This window comes from Limanda limanda, chromosome 7 (genome assembly GCF_963576545.1).
Source record: "Limanda limanda chromosome 7, fLimLim1.1, whole genome shotgun sequence".
Lineage (NCBI taxonomy): Eukaryota > Metazoa > Chordata > Actinopteri > Pleuronectiformes > Pleuronectidae > Limanda > Limanda limanda.
Genome location: NC_083642.1, coordinates 10,321,902 through 10,342,107, shown reverse-complemented (window position 1 = coordinate 10,342,107; position 20,206 = coordinate 10,321,902). Strand labels below are relative to the sequence as shown.

General features: G+C 42.5%; 1 protein-coding gene across 1 annotated transcript in view; it reads right to left on the bottom strand.

The window, feature by feature from the left end:
* Positions 1-4,876: 4,876 nt before the first annotated feature.
* The window catches only part of LOC133005428 (dedicator of cytokinesis protein 3-like), a 43,575-nt gene continuing 28,245 nt past the window's right edge, over positions 4,877-20,206 (bottom strand). The window contains exons 27-55 of the mRNA XM_061075098.1: positions 19,949-20,095; positions 19,736-19,834; positions 19,550-19,644; positions 19,282-19,357; positions 19,068-19,168; positions 18,914-18,972; positions 18,221-18,369; positions 18,001-18,086; positions 17,866-17,892; positions 17,659-17,754; positions 17,512-17,572; positions 17,328-17,421; positions 14,461-14,609; positions 12,318-12,404; positions 11,974-12,078; positions 10,868-11,009; positions 10,294-10,460; positions 9,148-9,234; positions 8,842-9,021; positions 8,652-8,735; positions 8,438-8,554; positions 8,152-8,294; positions 7,913-8,048; positions 7,213-7,294; positions 6,896-7,011; positions 6,736-6,820; positions 6,532-6,654; positions 6,327-6,409; positions 4,877-5,488 (exon numbers count right to left, since the gene is read on the bottom strand). Coding sequence (XP_060931081.1) covers positions 4,877-5,488; positions 6,327-6,409; positions 6,532-6,654; positions 6,736-6,820; positions 6,896-7,011; positions 7,213-7,294; positions 7,913-8,048; positions 8,152-8,294; positions 8,438-8,554; positions 8,652-8,735; positions 8,842-9,021; positions 9,148-9,234; positions 10,294-10,460; positions 10,868-11,009; positions 11,974-12,078; positions 12,318-12,404; positions 14,461-14,609; positions 17,328-17,421; positions 17,512-17,572; positions 17,659-17,754; positions 17,866-17,892; positions 18,001-18,086; positions 18,221-18,369; positions 18,914-18,972; positions 19,068-19,168; positions 19,282-19,357; positions 19,550-19,644; positions 19,736-19,834; positions 19,949-20,095 — 3,588 coding nt within the window. The remainder of the gene's footprint in view (positions 5,489-6,326; positions 6,410-6,531; positions 6,655-6,735; positions 6,821-6,895; positions 7,012-7,212; positions 7,295-7,912; positions 8,049-8,151; positions 8,295-8,437; positions 8,555-8,651; positions 8,736-8,841; positions 9,022-9,147; positions 9,235-10,293; positions 10,461-10,867; positions 11,010-11,973; positions 12,079-12,317; positions 12,405-14,460; positions 14,610-17,327; positions 17,422-17,511; positions 17,573-17,658; positions 17,755-17,865; positions 17,893-18,000; positions 18,087-18,220; positions 18,370-18,913; positions 18,973-19,067; positions 19,169-19,281; positions 19,358-19,549; positions 19,645-19,735; positions 19,835-19,948; positions 20,096-20,206) is intronic.

Below are 20,206 nucleotides of genomic sequence, written 5' to 3'. Positions count from 1 at the left end.
AGAGTTTTCACATGTGTGTCTCAAGTGAGATAATCAGCTGTGAGTATTTATCCTTCAATAAATTTGTAAATTATACTCAGATGACAAATGCTCTACTGTACGATGCTTTTTTACAATGTCTATGTTTGCCTCATAAAGTTTTTAAGAAAATTTGTAAATGTCTTGGTGGGGGTGGGGGATTTTTTTTTAAATAATCTGTGCTATGGTACTGTACTTTACTGTTCAGTGTTTTGTTCATTTTGTTGGATTTTCTTTTGAATGAGCGACTTGATTAACCTTTATTTATTAGTATTGTTTCCTTTATTAAAAGTCTTTGTTTCCTGACGTGGTGGATGCATCGTCTCCAAGTTTATGTCTTTATTCTTCTTCTTGCATCACAGGGATTTAACACTAAAATATCAAATCAGTGATACATGTAGCAGGACACACACACACATTCAGGAGGACACAGCCTTAACTGCCAGGTTATTTTTGTTTCCCCTCCAAACACAGTCTGGATGACAGCTTCTCATTCGGGTAGCCAGAATTTATGAGAGCTGCTTTTCCCTTCCCTGTGCTCCCGTGCCCCGAACAATAACTGCAGAATGAGACGGTGCAACTCGGGAAGAGACAGGAGCTCTGCCCACATGCCGAGCAATAATGCACCGACATGCAAGTAAGTGTTGCACAAACAAGAGGAGATACAGAATCACACGCTGCTCTGTGTGGAGAGCACATTTTTATATACTGAAATCAATCCCTTTCAAATCCCTCAGGACAAAACACAAGCTTTTCCGAGGAAGAAACTGAAAAAGACGCTAATAGAGAGAGAGAGAGAAGTGGAAAAAAATGAGAAGAGCCATAGTGATGCTGCAAAAATCTAAATTCAGGATCTGCATCAGCATGCAGCGCAGCAGCATCATCATCCTCTGGAGAGGCAGCTCGGATCCTTTCATCCCGGCTCTTCTGTTTTCTGTTTTTTTATTCCTGTGACGGCATCATGGATATGCAACACACAGAGAGAGAGATAGAGAGAGAGAGAGCCTCGTCCTCATCGGTGCCGAAGACGTTCACTTCCAGAGGCGGACAGACACAGCCTACGCCTGCAATGTGTTATTCAGCTGAAGTCTTCCACAGCCTGGAAATACTTGAATTTTCTTTTGGCATTTTCTATGTATCTGTCTCTCTACTGGCCTTTGGACATGTCCGTCCGTCTCTCTGTCTATCTTGGTCTGACATATCGCTTTAGCTTGATTTTATTTATAGCTTTTTTTGTTCTCTTCTTTCCATACATCCCTCTTCTCATGATTACCATGAACTAAAGCTCTTTCTTACATTTGAATCTAGTGAATCTAGTCTAATCAGGTCACTTGTGCCATCTGTAGGCCGCAAATCATTTACTCAGTCGTTATGTTCATGATATATAATAAGCTTCTGAGGGTTTTCTTTCCTTATTCGCATAAATAAAACTTAATCTCCAGCCGCACATCAGATGAGATGTACACAAACACATGGATTTACATTTGAATATCAAAGTGCGATGTCAGTGACAGAGTGGAGCTTGAGTTGGTGCAGAGCAAAGGACCAGAGCTGTCACTGCAGCTGAAGAGTTTGTCTCCTCTTTTCATGAGCTGTGGAGCCGCTGGGATCGTGTGTCATGTTACACACGCACGCATGCATGCACACGCAGACACACACACTCACAAACACACAATATTCCTTTTTTATCTGTTATGTGCTTTGAAGATAAATATATACGTGAAGCTTGAATGTTTTGAAAAAAAATCATGATTTGTTTGTCTGTCTATAGTTATGAGGATTCACAATTTTAATTATTCAATTTCTTATTTTATTAAGTTTACTTATTTATTTTTAGCTTTTTAGGTTTCTTTTATCCCTAACCTGCTCTATACCTTATTCTAAAAATAACCTAAAACCAAGTTTAAACCTTTAAAAAGCTCTGTGAAGTTGTGACGACATAACAAATGGTGTGGAACAAAAAGTGGTCTTCACATCCACAGAAAGACGTGTGTACGTGTGTAGTTGTGAGGACACTGATTGACATAATGCATTCCCTAGCCCCTTACCTAAACCTACACCATCACAACTAAGTGCTCAACCCTCACCCTAACCTCAAACCTAACCCTAAAACCAAGTAGACATCTCAAAAAGGCCTTTGAATTTGTGAGCACCAATCAAAATGTCATCATAATGATGGTTTTGAACCAAAATTGGCCTCATAACAATGGATAAACATGAACACACTTTATATCTGTGAGATTCAGTCATTGAATTTAATTCATTCCCTGCCTCTCACCTTAACCATGACAATTAAATGCCTTATGCCAACCCATATCCTGATTCTAACCTCATCCTATTATTAACCTGGATAACCTGAAACATGTGAAGGTGGGTCACAGTCAAAATGTCCCCAACCAATAATACACAGGTACACACCCACACACCCACACAAAAACACACACACGCACACGCACACGCACACACACACACACACACAGACACACAATCACATAACTGCATTTTCACCACTTTGGTATCCCAGTCCTGTAATTCCATGACGGACAGCGCCCTCTACTGGCGCCGCCGCACACTGCTCCACCAATCACAGCCCAGCAAAGGTAAGGAGGAGGGAGTTCGAGCTGATAAAAGATTGTCTTTAATGTTTGGCATTGTTAATGAATTCCATACCACAGCAGTTATGGGAGTAGGAAAACCACTTTTACAACCAAACACTGTTTGATCATGCTAACACCATATGTACAGGAAAGCACATTGAAAAGTGTATAAAGTATTTATATGAGAAGACTCAAAGTCAAGAACGGTGGAGACAGCCACAGTCTAATGGATTTGTCCTTTTTCAAACACTGATTATAGATATTTATCAATTACATTGATCTCTGGAGTACATGTATATACACAAAACAATGATAAACCTTTTTGGGGTGTCTGCAATAATTCTCAAAAATATTTCACAATACTGCCGTATGTACAATAACAGAATTTACATTGAAAACTCTATTGTACGCATTTTTTGAGCATCACTTCAGTCACCAGTTATCCTCAGTGCCATCAAGCTCACAAGAGATACTCACATACTGTATATATCTAACCTCAGGTTCATCTCCATACAAAGTACAGTTGCAGTACCTGGGCCTTCTGTCTCGGTCGGAAATATGTTCACACAACTGATGATCTCACATACAAAAATAGATGTTGTCTAGTCAGCTGACAACTTGATGTACAGTAACACAAAGCATCCACCTGCAAAAAAAAACAAAACAAAAAAACAACCAGGAAAACAAGTAATTGTTAAAATATTAGCTATATCCTTCCACCCTCAGTACGTCTCAATAAACAGCGCTGATCCTCTGCTCCACGTAACGTGAACCTCCCTCTGAGTCCGGAGCTCAACGTTCTTCTTAAACACGTCATCAATTTTTCGCACATCGAGAAAGAGGCAGAATAAGAAATATTAGCGCAACGAACCAAACAACAATCTGAAACCGAAGCGGGATGAAACCATACGAAAACATCACTACTGTAGGTAGATATCTCTTTTTTTTCCCCTTGAGGAGGTACAGCAGACAGGATGAGAAGGAGAGCAGGCCGTCGCTAAATGAACTTCTCACAGTCTGGATGAGGGGGGTCAAACTGCATTTGAGTGCACTTAAGGCAGGTAGGCAATTCCAACGCTGTCTGAGTGGGCGCCTCCACCGGCCACTCAGCGGGCCAGGATCCAGACAGTGTCATCAGATGCCAGTGCCACTGTCCAGGCTCCGCCCTCACTGCTCAGCATGGTCTGACAACCACACAGAGAAGGAGAGGATGGAAGGGAAATGAAGAGAGAGAGAGAGCAGCACTGGTGTTAGAGTCCAGCAGGTTGAGGTGTGAAGTGGAGAGTCCTGCCTGTCGTTGTCCTACCCCCCCATCAGTCCGCTTTGACGCTCTCACCCCCCCCCCCTCAAGATATCTTTGTCACACAAAAGAGACAAATAGAGACTTCTTCAACATAGACTCAACTTAAAGCACTTAAAACGAAAAAAACAGGATTGCAGCTTGTGCAATACGAATAGAACATCTCATCTGAATACATTCACGTAGGTTTCCGTACACACGCGGTACGGACAGGAAATCGTCAGTCTGCCGTCGACTGAAGTTCATATCCCTTGAGAAGCCGGTCCATGAGGAGAGAGTCCAACCCTAGAGACCTGCTGTGTGTGTGTGACAGCCCAGCAGCAACACGTATTACAGTGCGCCATTTGATATGATTCACTATTAAGGAGCACTTAACAGTGTTTTGAAAAACATAATGGACTTAAGCCTTTGAAAACACTATAATGTAGCAAATTTATCAAAATAAGAATATCGTATATATGAAGCATTTAAAGCAGAGGAGTCACTTCACTGTGGATAATAACCTGTCGTCGTGAAAATGACATGAAAAGCAGAAATCGAGGGAGTTCAGAGCTTATACTGCACCTGGTTGGTTCTGATCATCATATTTCACAAAACTGTTGCTGTATTATTTCTCAAATGAAAACAAAAAAACATGCTCACAGACGAGTTGTACAGTCGTGTACAATCAATATCAATGTTTGAACAAAGTTAATCTGTCTCTCGTTCAGCTGATCATTTTCTTCTGAGAGGCCACAGGGAGCAGTGGTCGAGCTGTGGATTCATCGAGGTTCACTCCTTTGGTTTTTCTTTCTTTCACTTGCACTGGAATTAAAACACAGAGCGAGAAGCGTTGACTGAACACACAGATTCAGGCCGGACCCTTTTCTGTAACTGCTCCTTTAACCCAGTGCAAATGAAGAGAGAAAAAAGACAAGGAGTTAAAAGCTCTGACTGACATCAAAGTGGAGCCTCCTCCTCCTCACTGCGTCTCCTCGTGCTCCTCGCTGATGCACTGCTCCCAGGCGTGTTTGCCCTGGTCCTCCCTGTGGCCGTGGGGCGAGTGGAAGATCCGGCGGGGCAGCGGGATGGGCTGGGGGGGCAGCTCCTCCTCCGGGATGCAGCCCTCCCTCAGGTAGGGTTTGGGCGGCACAGCAGGGGGCTGGGGCCGGCGGTAAGGGATGTGGTGAGGCCCGTGGGGGGGAGCGTGGTGGTGAGGCGGCGGCGGCCCGTGGGAGTGGCTGTCCAGCCCCGGGTGGGCGTGGGCGTGAGGGTGGGGGTGGTTGTGCGGGTGAGAGGAGGGGCTGCGGTAATGGAAGGGGCGCACCTGGTCCACGGAGTCGATCTCCGGCCCCCCGTAGTGGATGTGCAGGTAGGGAGAGGCCAGGTACTCGTCAGGCGGGGACCACAGGTGGCTGGGAAGAGGCTCCAAGGCATCGTTCCTGATGGGGCCCGGGTCCGGATACTGACCTCCGTAGTTACTCTCACTCAGGGAGGAGACGCCGCTGCTGGCGCTGCCCGACAGGGTGGAGTTACTGCCCCCCAGAGCTGACTGAGGGCTGGTGGGGGAGCCGGGGATCGGGTGCAGAGGAGACTGGAGACAGAGACAAAGAGACAGTGAGCATCATCTTTATTTTGAGCTACAGTCGAGACAGAGACTCCAACAACCTGAATTTCAACGCTGCCTTCACATGCTGTCAGAAACATTGGAATTCTCTTCAAGCAAAAGAAGATAGAGAGTCAGCAGCTGCTTCACCTTTCATGCTTCAAACATTGAAAATTGCCTTGTAATTATGACTTGGCTGGTGCTGACACTCAATCACAGCCACTTTGGGACGAGTCGTTTAACTCGCAATGGTGTATATATAATAAATCGACTGTAAATGAAGACAAAGTGCTGATAATTTGAGAAAGAGGAGCAAGGAGAAACGAGAAGAAGGAGGAAGATAATTAAGGAGAAATACAGAGAGAGGCAGTTTGGCTGTTAACGAAATTCAGTCCAGACAAGCAGTTAAAACACGAACAAAGAGATAAACTAAATAAATCTAAAACGCAGTTGACGAGATGAACTTTTCAACAATTGCCTCCATAAAACTGAAGAAGCAACTCATATGTGGAATCTATTAAAAACAAAAAGTTGCTAAAGAGAAGTTTTATCAATGTTTCATCTTGTCCATCATGATCTCAAAACTCGGATTATCTGACTTTTTCCTCTTTTAAAGTGTTATTGAACCCTACATTTATTTTAAATAAATTTTTTAGATAAATTATAATAACATAGTAATATAGAAAAATGAAAAATAACCAAATAAAAAAATGTACACTTACTTAAAATATAAATCGTAATTTAGATACATTTATTTTGAGCAACCACTTGACATAATAAAATTTGATAAATTCAACCTAACAAGACGTTCCTCTGATGGACGAACCTTTCGTAGAGAGCGGACAGGCAGGGCGGGGGGGGGCTCGCTGTTCTGGTGGTGGTACGCATCACAGTGCATCAGGAAGTGTCCTGCAAGAAGACGTCAGAGTCATACGAGCTAAAAAAAGATCTCAAAGCCTGTTTGAATACTAGGTTTGAAATGAAAGTACATGTTCTGAACTCTGACGATCAAGTGAAAAAGATGAAAGTACCCGGTGGGAAGGACCTGGGTGGGACAGGGGGCATGATCACCCCTCCAGTAGAGCCTGGCATGTAGGACATCTGCTCCCTGTTCTCTCCATCCAGACTCCAGCTGCTGGGAGCATTGGGAAAGACTGGAGGGGGAACATACAATTAAGTCAACACATACTGTGATAAGAAGATCTTTTTTTAACACGTGTGTGGGTGAGTGCTACCTTTCTCTGGCAGGTTCATGTGAGGATCAGCACACGGCTTACAGGGGCTGACTTGCTGAAGTAAGGCACGCTGCATGTGGTTGTTCTGAGAAAAGAAAGTACAGTTAATAATCCAACACAGATTAATATGTTTAAATGCCAATCTGTACAGGTTTCTCACCTGTCCGTTCTCGGCCATGTTGAAGTACATGGCGTTGTTGACCCTCTCGCGATGAGACGGCAACAGTATCATCACCTCTCGGTTGTGTTTGGCCTTATCTGGTAAAGATGGAGAGCCTGGAAGGAGAAGAGATGTTGTACGGATGATTCATGAGAAATCTGTGGAGGATATTTTTTTATTTTTTAACTTAGCTTCCCTTATTGGTAAAACATGCAAGAATAAACATAATATACGCAGACAAGGAAGTATTGTCGTTGGTCCCAATGATCATTTCAGTCTCCGGGTCCAGTGAGACTCTGTGCAGCTGCGTTACTCACCTCTGGCACTCGAGGGAGCCGAGTTAATAATCTGAGAAGAGTTGGAGCGGATGGAGCTCAGGCTGGAGGAGGAGGGGCTCGGCTGCAAAACAGAACAAACGCTAAATATAACAAAAGCCATTAAAGCGCTGATCTGGAAAACAAATCATCTTTCTACCTTTCTTATTCCATCTAAGAGAAAGAAAACTAGTGGTAAAACGTCATGTACATTACAAAAGCAGCATTAACAACATGGTAACAGAGTATTTTGGCTAATATCTTGGAAAATTTCTTTATAATTTTCTCAATCTTAACCAATATTTAGCTGATTATTACACTATACTGTAAGTGCACTATTAATTATATAGGATCTACTCATTAAACCTATACTACATAGTTTTGTAGTGTTTCACTTTGAATATAAGAAGTTGGTATTTAATAACTGTAGCACTCACCAGTTTAACCACGACCCTTATTACTTAATACCACGAATTTCGTAGTAATTTACAGATAAATACCAGATATTATTTTAGGAAATAAAGAGGAAAGTTTCCTGATTATTAGATGGAAAATATAGCATAAACCATATAAATCAAGTAATATACAATTACTTATATCTTAATGTTTTACAAATCCCGGTCTTAACGTGAGTGGTGCTTTATAAAATACATACAATTTCCATTCCATCTTTACCCATGTGTGTGTTTGTTTTAGGCCTTACCTGCATGTGTAGCCCCTCCTCTGGGTGCTCTCCCATCAGGCCGTCAGTCATGATGACGAGGTTTCCTGCCTCGCTGGACGTGTGAGACGACAGGGAGGACGACGAGTGACGGATCGAGCCCTGGAGGTTCATAGGGCTGTGGACAGAGGCAATGTAAGAACAATATTTATCACTGCTGCAGGGGCGGGTTGAGGTTCGGGACCCGCCGTTACAGATGTGCGTCTCTGTGTGGGACTGACCTGTGTCTGTGTAAGAGACGCACGCTCTCAGGGCTCATGTGGCTGTGGGAGGAGAGGCTGCTTCGAGAAGAGCTGACCCCTTGACAGCCTGCTGGCCCAAATCGATCCACGCTGGGTACACCCTGCTGGGAGCCAACCATATACTGCTCTGAATAACCACACTGCTCACACATGCAATAAAGCACTTGCATGTAAACAAACCGCAACCTTTGTATCATCATATCTTTTGCAGCAAGGATTGAAAACGAAAACGAAAATTGTAAAAACCACAACCACAAGTACTCACATGGTGTAAACCTGTTCTCATCATGTGGAACTGATCTACCAGCTTCTTGTGCAGGGGACGCATTTCAGGATGCACCAGCTTCTCGTGAACCGCCAGTCCCACTCCAAGAATGTGCACCTGTCATGAAGTCGATAAAGATATTCACCCCTGTTATCGCGTGCATCTGTTAAACCAGGGCTTCGTCGTATCATGAATGTGAAAATCCGAGTCTGACCTGCTCTTGCATCAGATCCTTCAGATGTGTGATCCTCTCCGTGTCCTCTGGGTGACTGCTGATGTAGTCCTTGTCAAAGAACGCCTGGTGTAGAGGAGGGTGAGTCAAAGGATGACGATCACAGATTCCTCATTTCTGCAGCTTTCACCGCCTCCCTCCCTCCCTCCCTCCCTTTGCCCTGTGACAGTACCTCCTGATATCTGGCGATGCCTCCATTGACAGCGGCATCTATGACCCCGTTGAGGCACATGCTGAGCGGGTTGATGTTACCGTGGTGCTGCCTGTGTTGGTACTGGCTGATCAGCGTCCGCAGCTCCTGGGTCTTATTCTCCACCACATAAATGGCGTTCTCCAGAGGGCTCACCTCCACCTGGACGGAAATACACATATTCACCCACAGCATTGAGAAAAGGGAAGGAAGTGTGTGTGTCTATGTAAACTACATGTTGAAGAGAAAAGTAAGATGACAGAACAAATAACTGTTCGAGCTCCTCACCACTTCTCTCCTTTCCACCTCGGCCCAGCGTGAGATCCCAGGCAGAGGACGCGAGAGAATCAGGGTCGTTCTCTCGATCCACAGACTCTGTTGAAGAAGCAGAGAACCACATCGTGCAGTTTAATATCTATCACATCCGGTAGTATCATGATAATGGAGTCGAGTGAAGAGCTGACTGTGTCTAACCATCCATAAATAACCAGAGCCGGGCAAAGAGATAACTCAGTGATGTAGCGTCACATGCAGTTCACTGGAGAGTTAAAGTTCTGAGGTGGTTTGATTCCTAATGTGGGTCAGTGTGTCAGAGGAAAGTAAAGCTCCTGTCTGGTCCAAGTCTCTGAAGCCCTGCAGGTTGAATGTTTTTTTTTCTTCTGTTGGCTGTGGCCACACTAGAGAAACTGGGAGGAGGGAGCAGAACAATGGAGGAGCACACTGACGATGAATGTTACTCTGAAACAAATCAGTCTGTAAATTCACAAACAGGAGAAATATCGTCAACAATTCTAATAACTGTTTTATCATTGAAATTAAATAAAATGTGCTTCACTTCCATTATTTCAAACCTTTTAAAATGATCTGACAGCTTTGAGTCTTATATAATTATGATAAATATATATATGTAGAGTGAATATCATTGTTGGATTTGGATGAATATCTAAAATCCCAATAACAATGTTTAGATTTTAACATATAAGGGAATTTACCAGCTGGAGAGGATTTAATGGACCAAAGTCAACGAAGACTGGAACTTAATGGCAACATATGTGATTGTGACATGACTTTACAGTTGATGGTTTATCGGACCTGATGCGGCTGTGACTGAAAAACATCACAATCCCATGACAGTCGGTGGGTTGCTCATGTTGCCAGGCAACTGTCAAACCCACATATTCCTGATGAAGCTGTTTTTTTAGCGTTTTACTAAAAAAAAAGATATTTTCTTTACCAAATTCATCTTTTCCTGTTTAGTCATGAGGGTTTAAATTTACAGACAAATACTTAAATCTAGAAAAACAAATCTCTGCTTGAATCAGCAGTAGTTTTTTGACAGTTTGGTCCACGTTGAAACTTTTTCTATTTTTACATTTTAATTTGAAAGTGTCGAGTCAGCCGTGGACTGAAGGTGGCGCTGTCGGCTCACCGTACCCTGAATTCATTCTCGCGGTCCTTGGGCCCCTTGTGGAAAGGTCGGTCGTAGTGGAAACGACAGACGTTGTTTATGCGGTAGAAACTCTTGATCCTCTCCGGCACGCGCTCCAGCTGAGGCACATCAGAGATGTCTGACACTGGAGTGACCGCGTAGATCTGCAGATCTAGAAAGTGAGAGTCAAGGAAGCGACAGAGAAACGAGTCCGCTCGCAGAGCAAGAGGACGTTCTGAGGAAAGGCTGACATCAAACTGGAAATCCAAATTACAATCCATAAGCACTGTACCCAATTATCTTTCGTAAATTCTAATATAGGCTTTTAAGAAATGAATTAAGCAAATCAATCATTAACCAAAACCAAGTTATCATAACATTTTTATACTGAAGCCGAAATATAATTATGTTGCATCAGGTGTTAATTGGTTAAAATGCCAAATATTCTTCTCAAATGTGCAGATTATCAGTTTTCTATTCATGACACAAATACAAATATACAATAATAAACATTATATGGAATTATACATTATAAAAAAGCAAACTAAACAACTAGCCACAGGGAAACAAGTAGGATACACTGAGCGTCACTCTGCAAGATGGTGTCGTCGGGTTGGTTGGGATGCTGCATGGCAATGGCTTGTGGGAACTCTCCCAGCATCCTCTGCTGGAAGTCCTCGAGCCGCTCATAGTCATAACCACGACACACAAACTCCTTATTCTGCAGATAGGAGATGATAACAAGGGGATGTAGACAAGACGGACAGTGACAGGCAAGAGTCAGCAGAAATAAATGTATAAATCACAATAATATAGAGAAACCCTTTTGCACATTTATAACATCAATGATTTAAACTCAAATTCAGTAACTCCCAAAACCATTGCAACAAATAATGTAGATGTTTCATGACGTCTTCATCACTTTTAACTGTTCCCAATGACTTGCACTTTTCTTAAATACTGTATAAATGTGTCTCCATAACTTCGTGAGCTGAGCTTTCAGTCCCACAAGGTCTGAGGAGTTTTGCCAAAAATAGGACTCTGCAAATCTCCGGAGAGTTTTTAAGTTAAGAAATAGAAGTTTATAGTCTGACCAGGATGAAACAGGAAGCCAGTGAGGGGACCATAAAAGTCTTTATGTGGTTTAAATCTTTTCATCAATTTAGATTTGTAGCGGCTGCATTTTTCACCGCTACACAGTGGAAACAGCATGTTGTTGTGATCCTGTTCAGATAAGATAAATACATAAGTTGGAATGTTAGCATCTGACTGTGTAAGAAATGGGTGAACAGAGGTGGAAGGAGAAGCTTCACTGATGCTGTTGATGTGTTTCTTGAATGTAAGAGTGGAGATAAATTGCGGATTATTTGAATTTTTTAACATTGTCACCCTTTTAATAATGAATAGATAGCGATGAAAATAAAATGAGGCACATTTAGGGGACTGATCTAAATGAGTGTGTGTAATTAAGCGTGAATTTGAGGGAACTGTTGGGCGTTGGACTGAGGAATGAGCTCTACTGAGTGCCACTCTCATCTTTTACATCAATTTCCCATCTAGGCTGTCTGTCCTGCACAAGCTACCGCAGCCGAATTATGACTGAGCAGTGAGGCTGCGGCTGCTTCAGCAGAATCCAAACTGTGTCAGGATAGAGAAGAGGAAGACAAGCTTTTCCTAAGTCTTACCCTGAGGAAGAAAGGAAACTTCCTGCCGTAGAAACCCATTCGGAAAAACTCGGGCTCGATCCTCTGCTGCTCGATGATGTTGTCATAGTAGGCTGCCTCCATTTTCTGTCACAACAGATTGAGAAATACGCAGAAGAGTCAGCGTGAGTAATGACTCAGTCACACACGTTACTGAATTCTCTGCAATTTCTGGTGAGCGTGGGCATGCACAGGTAAACAGGACATTGTGTTTGACGCAATACATACACACACACACACACACACACACAGACGCCATTATCACCAGAGGATGCTTGTTTTCGATAATAACGGCAGGAAGAGGAAGCGTGCAAGACTTCACTCACCCGAATCCAGCTGAGGCTCTGATAATCGTATAAAGTCTCGTACTGGAAAGCGAGCTCCCGGCAGAGAGAGATTCCATATTCCCAGCACTGCAGAGTCACACACAAATGAGATAAAGAGCAAATGGAAGAAATCAGTGAAGATGAATTTATCATTTACTATCAAGACAAATCGTTATTCAAAAGGCAAAGTTTGGAGAACTGGAAAACTATGGCATTAAATGGTCCAAAAAAATACACATTTACCTTCATTTCATCCATGTTAGATCTATCATCTAATTTCTATATTTTTCTTTAGTAGGATTGAGATTAAGATGAAGAAGATGTTTACAGTGAACAGTGGGATCAATGCACAGAAGCCAATATGATGTCTATGATGTGATATGAGGCTCTTTTTTCTTTCCAAGAGGTTGTGTGTGGATTAACATGCATCTCTATTCACTTCATTTTGAAATTATAGTGTCATAAAAACACTATTAACACAAGTTGTGTTGAATTTCTTACTCAGGTCATCTTTATCTTTCATGGAAATTATCATTTGAAGGGTTAATACATGATATAAGGAGGAAAAACCTTTCTGCTCTCACATGAGTTAGTTGTTTCACTGATCCTGCTACAGTTCATGCTACGGCACCAGGTGGTATTGAGTCTGAGCATTTGTCATTGGGTGAGTCATTTTGTACTTTTAATTTGTATTTGTTGTGTTTGTCCAGGGTGCGCAAACTCTAGCCTTTCATGTGTCGGTGAAAACTGAATTGAGTGTAGACCTTTTCCCCCTTAATCCAGTTTCTACATTATTTTGTCATCGTTAATTCACTGAGGTCGCAAACCTTCAAGTTGGTCTCTATGTACATTTAGATTTATATTTCCCATGAAATAATTTTTTCTCACAATGCTTTTTTTGTAATTTAAAGGCAGTGATAAAAACACGAGAAGACAAAGAGTTCATGAAGGAGGCCACATTTATTTCCTTCAGCTGCTCCAGAGTCCAGAGGCCACTGTCCTCTCCCAACGACAGAGACCAGTCCACTAATGTAATTTAGTGGATGAGAGCCAGGAGGAGGCAAATCACATTTTATTCAACTGACCATTATAGTATAATAGTGTGGGTGAAACCTACATGTTAGTATCATGTTATTCAGCGTTTGATTTAGAACAAATAAGTATTTTAGAATTGAGGAGCTACTCAAAAGCAATACCATTATTTCTGGTTAACACTTTCATCATCGTAGAAAAGACACTGCTGTATTTTACAGGACTCTATTCATTTTAAGCTGCTGCTACACCATAACATGTATCTGCTTTACTGTGATTCCAAATCTAACATATGATCTGCTTTCAAAATATGATGCATCAATAAAGATTTTGCAACTCAACAGCATATAAAGAGTTTAAAATAATCAGTAAAACATCAATAATAGTCTATAAAATGTGGGGAAGTAAATGTAAAAAGCTAGCATGTTATTATTAAAGTACCTTTTTACCTAAATTACTGTTTTTTAAACATATCTTTTCACACTGTGCTATCGCCACTTGTACTTAGGTTAAGGTTTTGAGTATTTATTCCCCCACTGTGTAAATTATAGTTAATTATAGTAAATTAAGCGTCATAACAAAGTAACAATAAAATTCACTGGGGACTTGAAAAAGGTTTGGAGATAGATTAGAGCTTGGAAGAACATTATACATAACACCACAGGTTTCTGTTTCTGTGCCAGTGTTAATGAGGGCAACATTTAATTATCTTAGCAACAGCTGCAACAAACAGCTACTAGAATATTATTTAAATATATATATATATTTTAAAAAGCTATAAAACTTAATTTCTGTGGTGTAGTGTTCGGCACAAAGCTGCTATAAGTGTACCCTCACTATTGTCTGGCTCCAGTTAAGGTTTTTTCTCCAGTGTTTGCTGAGAACTGTGGAGTTTCCCTGTTTCTCAACCTCACTATTTCAAGTGCCTGGAAAAATAAATGCTGTGATTTGATGCTATACAAATAAAATTGTATAGAATTGGGCGAGAATTTCAGATGCTCTGAAGCCAAACTCAGGTCAGACACTGTCGGCCTTTAACATTTCCACGAAGCACTGGTTTAAGAGAGTAAAAACAGGAGAGGGAGGTGAAGCTATAGAACAATCCACTTGCCTTGCCCTTGTTGAAGTAGTGGAGGATTTTACGACTCAGGTTCTCCTTGCGCTGCCACTCGCTCTGACAGGGATAGTGGAGGAAATCCCTCAGGGGCCGGTCCTCCCACTGCAGCAGCTCCCAGTACAGCAGCAGGGTGAACGCTGCCTCTGTAAAGGAGAGGGCAGAGAGGGCACAGCAGGTCAAAGGTCAGCACAATGACAGCGTCTCATCGGGCTCGCCTGCTCTCTAGCAAAGCTGCAGATGTTGAGGAGTTTTACACAATCTGGCCGCAGTGATGAAGTGAAACCTCCCAGACATTTCGGGTCCAGATGGTGTGTGTGACACAAAGTGCAGTCAGTGGCACAATCACAAGAGGTGTTGGTGTATTTTCAACCAAAGGTGCAAAGAGCACCTGGACCCCTGGAATCATCTACTCTCATTCCCTCTCACAGTTTCTCTCACTTGTTGTGGCACAATCCTCAAATGTGAAAATATGTCTTTTGTCACAACTTAATATAAACAGTGTTTCTTGTTGCTTTCACGCAGATATCGAATGTGTTGAGGGTGTGAGTTATGCAGACAACAGAGGGACAAAGATATTCTGTGTCTTCCATTCAGTGAGCAAACCAGACTGAACCATGACGTGTTCCCAGCAAACAACTGTGAAACTGTCAAAGCAGTACTGGAAAATTAACAAAAGAAACAATCAATCAACCTATTGAGCGACAAAGCTTCTCAATGGTGAGAAGTTGCAGTTTTTCTTATGACATAATTGAAATATCTTTGGGTTTTGTTCCGCTAATTAGAGGAAATAATCAATTTGATGACATCATCCTTAGAAATCTCGAATGTTAAAGATCAAATATTAAATCAATATCAATATAAATCAGATCAATAAACAATGAAAGTAATAAGTAGCTGCAGCCCTGATCAATACAACAACATGAATCTATTGCCTTCGCAGCATAAAACCAGAAGATACATTTCCCTTTCTGAGGATGAATGATGAGAATCTATGTTTTTGGCCGACAGGGATTCACAGAGAATCCACATGTGCGATCACAGCCAAGTCTGCACAACACTGAAATGTGATTTCATTATTTTGCCAGCTGCCTTTTGTTTATTTTACAAAAGTGATGGATAAGGTTGCATTCAATTAGTCATATTTGGCTGCATTTACATGCACACAATAAAAACCACCACTGTCAGTAATGAGGGTAAAGCTGAAACACTTAGAGTTATTTACATGATTACACAGATTGTCAAGCTCCTCTGATTTCTTGTTTACATGATTGAAAGTCACATTAAGTAAAATCTGCTTTAACCTCAATCCATATAATTACTTTTGTGTTTTTTCTAATGTACAATGAACAAATGGGATTTAAATCTCAGAAATACAAGACACACATAAAACAACTGGTGCCTGTGGAGACTATGAAGCCATAATTAGATGTCTTATTTAACTATACCCTGACATCTACCTTTAAAACGTGTCTCTTCCATGGGCTCTATATAAAGATAGATGACAAGACTGAATCCAAAACATCTGGATCATCACTTGGTAGATGGTCATAGATCCTGCCTCCTCCATGTATGTGCATGGGACATATACCAAGCTCAAAATACATGTTAATTAGAATTGTACGTGTTTCTGTCATTTTAAGCAGTTATCACACTGACGTTTGCTCAGGATCTTGCTCCATCCCCCGATCACTACTGTGCAGACTCCAAATGCATAAGATGGCAGAACTGGAGAGAGGAACTGGAGATGCGTCATCCATCTTTAAATACAGGCTAAAGTCTTTCTGTGTGATAATTAGCTTCCACACCTCAGCTTTCATGATACGATTTTCTTATCCATTATTACTTATTTGAGGCTGATCAAGAAATCCAGTCAACTATGGTTTCGGTTACACCAGTTTTCAAAGGATGCTGTCTTTGGTCTGCTGGGGCTTATTTAGGATTATTTACAGATAATGGTTTGCTGAACAAAAGAGGGTCTGGGCCCTGCTGCTATCACCTTTAAATGCTCTGCACACACACACACACACACACACACACACACACACACACACACACACACACACACACACACACACACACACACACACACACACACACACACACACACACACACACACACACACACACACGGTTACAGTCACTCTTGTTATTTATACCTCAGGTTAAAGGCGGATGGAGCGATGAGAAGCATGTGAGGTTGCTGATCTCCATTTGCTAATAATAGCCATAAAAGTTAATGATCAAGATTTGTCCTGCCCTGACAGGAGCATGGAGATTAACTGACAGAGATGTTGAGCAAATACAGTTACACGCACGCACGCACACACACACACACACACACACACACACACACACACACACACACACACACACACACAATCCTGAAGAGAGATTTAACCCCGGGGAAATTCTTTCGTGAGTGGCGTGGCTAAAAGCTTGCGGGTCGTGTCAGCAGCGTGGGTTGAGTTGCAATCGTTAAATGGATGATTGTCATTAACCTTCAATGCGCTCGCACACACACCAGGACAGAGCAGCATCCCTCCTTCTCTGCTGCTGTACAGCCATGAAACAAGTCTACAAATGACAAGTGTTTCCAAAATGAGCAGTCGGTCCCACACCTCTCTCCAACTGACTGGAGAGCCTGATGGATTTAAATGTCAAAGTTCATTAAAACTGAATTCGGCATGAAGCAAAATCAGCAGATCAATTCATAGAAGACATCCAATCATCTAAGATAAGTAAAATCAGTGCGAGAGCAAAAGTGTCTTTGTGAAAACCTGTATTCAGCCAACAAAGACACCACCAAACCATTGACTGAACCACGTCACACCACAGAAACCAGAACCTGGCGTCTCTGTTACCTGTGAAGTCCTCTGCCTGAAGATGCAGGTCACACAGCTTGTGGATGTAACGGATGTACATGTCCTCCTTGTTCACCTCCGACTTGTAGAAGTTCTGGAGGTAAGTGAAAAAATAAAAAAGGAATCGTCAAACTCTCAGTCCATGAATTATTACTTTTAGAAATGTGTCTTTCAAATGTGTTACCATGAGGTTGACAGAGCCACCGATTTTCTTGTTCTCCACCTCATCTCCTTTCATGCAGTCCCTGAACATAAAGATTCAGGATTCTCATTGTTCTGCAATTTTACGACAAACTTGCCGTTTATCAGGCGCGATATAATCTCAGCGTACCTGTAATCCAGCAATCGCTCCACGAGTCGTGTGACTGATGTGACGAACGAGATCCCCGTCTCTCTCCAGGTCTCCTGCTCTATCTTCTCCAGCAGGCTGCACAGAAAATACAGTCGGGTGTTCTTACTCAAGATAAGCAGCAAGGGAAGTAAATAGACATGAATCAGGACGTCTCCTGGCCTTGGCCGCGAAGGCGTCGCACCTCACCTCGGATAAGGGCCGAACAGCTGGGTCCTGGGGTGTGAAAAGCCAGACAACAAAGAGAAGAGTGTTAGGATAGTATGAGAGCCGCTTCACTCTGAATATCACTCCACAGGCCGAATAAACAGGTTTGATGCTCACAAAAGGCTGAAGAGCTCTCTGTGGTTATCATCGCCTTTCCCATCTGACACCATGCTGTCCAGCTTATCCATCAGCTCCGCTTCCACCTACACACACATTAACACATTCAGACGAAAAAAGGAAAAAGATGATTACAGTGCATAGCAAAAAGCCATCCATTTTTATCACAACAGCCCCAGTGCACAGTCTGTATTAGGTGACATGAAAACGTCCTAATGACCTGTTTGAAGTTGCCGTTTTTCCTCTGTTCCCAGTCCATCATGTCGTGGAAAATTGGGATCATGATATTTCGAACCTCAGTTTGAGGGACGAGGGTGACTCCCAGGAAGGGCCCCATCATTCCCGGGATGAAGTGGGGCTTATTGTCACCTGGAGGGCGAGAGAGAGAGAGAGGGAGAGAGAGAGAGAGAGAGAGAGAGAGAGAGAGAGAGAGAGAGAGAGAGAGAGAGAGAGAGAGAGAGAGGAGAGAGAGAGAGAGAGAGAGAGGTTCATGTTCATGTGAGCAGCTGTTCGGGCTAATTTCATTAAAGGTTCAGTGTGTAAGATTTAGGTAACAGGGATCTTTTGGCAGAATTTGAATATACAATAATCCTAGTGATCATTTCACCAGTGTGTTTCGTCTAAATTATATGAATTGTTGTTATCTTTACTGTAGAATGGGTCCTTTATATTTAAATACTTCATATTTACATCAGGAGCGGGTCCTCTCTACGGAGGCCGCCATGTTTTTTACAGAAGCCCAGACTGGACAAACTAGACAGTCAAAGGCTACCACAGGTTCAATATACAGCTTCAACACTAGAGGTCACTAAGTTCTACACACTGATCCTTTAAAATGTAAATGCAGGAAGCAACGTATACGTTTGTGGCACGTTGTGGTGTTCACTGTGGTACTTGAAGGAAGATGACCCACCTAATTTTTGCCACATGCTGAAGAGCTCATACGCCATCATCACTCTCATATCTCCATGCCTACAAAGAAGACAGTGGATAAACAAGTATTAAGGAGTTAAATCAGTAACAGAACCAGAGTCATAAAGAATGTTCAGTGTTTGGTAGTTTCTCACTTGTCGAGGACTTTCTTTCTCTTGGCGGGGCCGAGCGCCTCCAGCTGCAGACTGGGCTGGTTGATGTACAGCACAGTCAGACTGAAAAAGGAGTTCCACACCTGACACACACACCACAGACAAAAGCAACAATTAGTTCTCATTGTTAACTTGTTAGATTTATAGTGTAGTGAGTTCCCCAAAACGCCAGCCCCCCCGCTGTTGGAGCACCCACCTTGAAATCAAAATCGGCCTCTGAGAAGTTCTTATGCAGCGCCGGAGACAGGAACTGTGTTGTCACTACGATGATTCTGCAGAAGGCAAACATCACACTGTCAGCTTACCGAACAAGGCAGCGGCCAAAAATAGATAAAACAATCTGCAACACGAGCGTCACCTTCAGAGCAGGATTAGCTGAAGAGAGTCTGATCTAATAGTTGGCTGTGCATCCTTACCATCTCTGAGACAATGACAGTGTGACAGAGGAGGAAAAGCAGACTCACTGACTAGTTAGAAGCCTCATGACGCTCCAGTCCCGGGGGAAGATAGTCAGTTTCATCAGGTTGCGAAACACACAGAAGATCTTCAACAGGAACTCCTGCGTGAATATATTAATGTTAATGTTTATGCAGACTAGATATATGTAGTAAACAGGCCACAGAAGACTGCTCTGCTTTAAAGTTTCTCACCTTCAACTCCTCCTTGCTGTGAAAGTTGTTCAGTAGATGGTGAAAGTGGAGCTCTGTCATTTGTCGGAGCAGAGAGAGAAGACAGGAAACATACTCCCCCTGTACGAGAGACAGACATGGACGTGTATGATTAGAAAGGGTAATCAGATTTTAAAAAATCCTCAAATCCCACTTGTTTTGAGTGCACACAAAGAGGAGCATGAAGAAGCTTACGGTTATCTCGGCAGTGCACTGCGGACAGCGTTGTCCTCTGGACGTCTCCACAGAGTGAGACTTGCTCATGATGGACAGCAGAGTCTGCAGCAGCACGTCCAGGAGGCTCTCCACCATCATCTCCACCTCCTCCTGAACCGAAGAGTCCTGAGACACAGAGCACAGGCACAGGGAAGCAGAGAAACACTGAGTCAACAACTGAGAAGTAAACATGCTGCTTCATGGAAAGACTCCAGTCTGTTCAATCTACAGATGTAT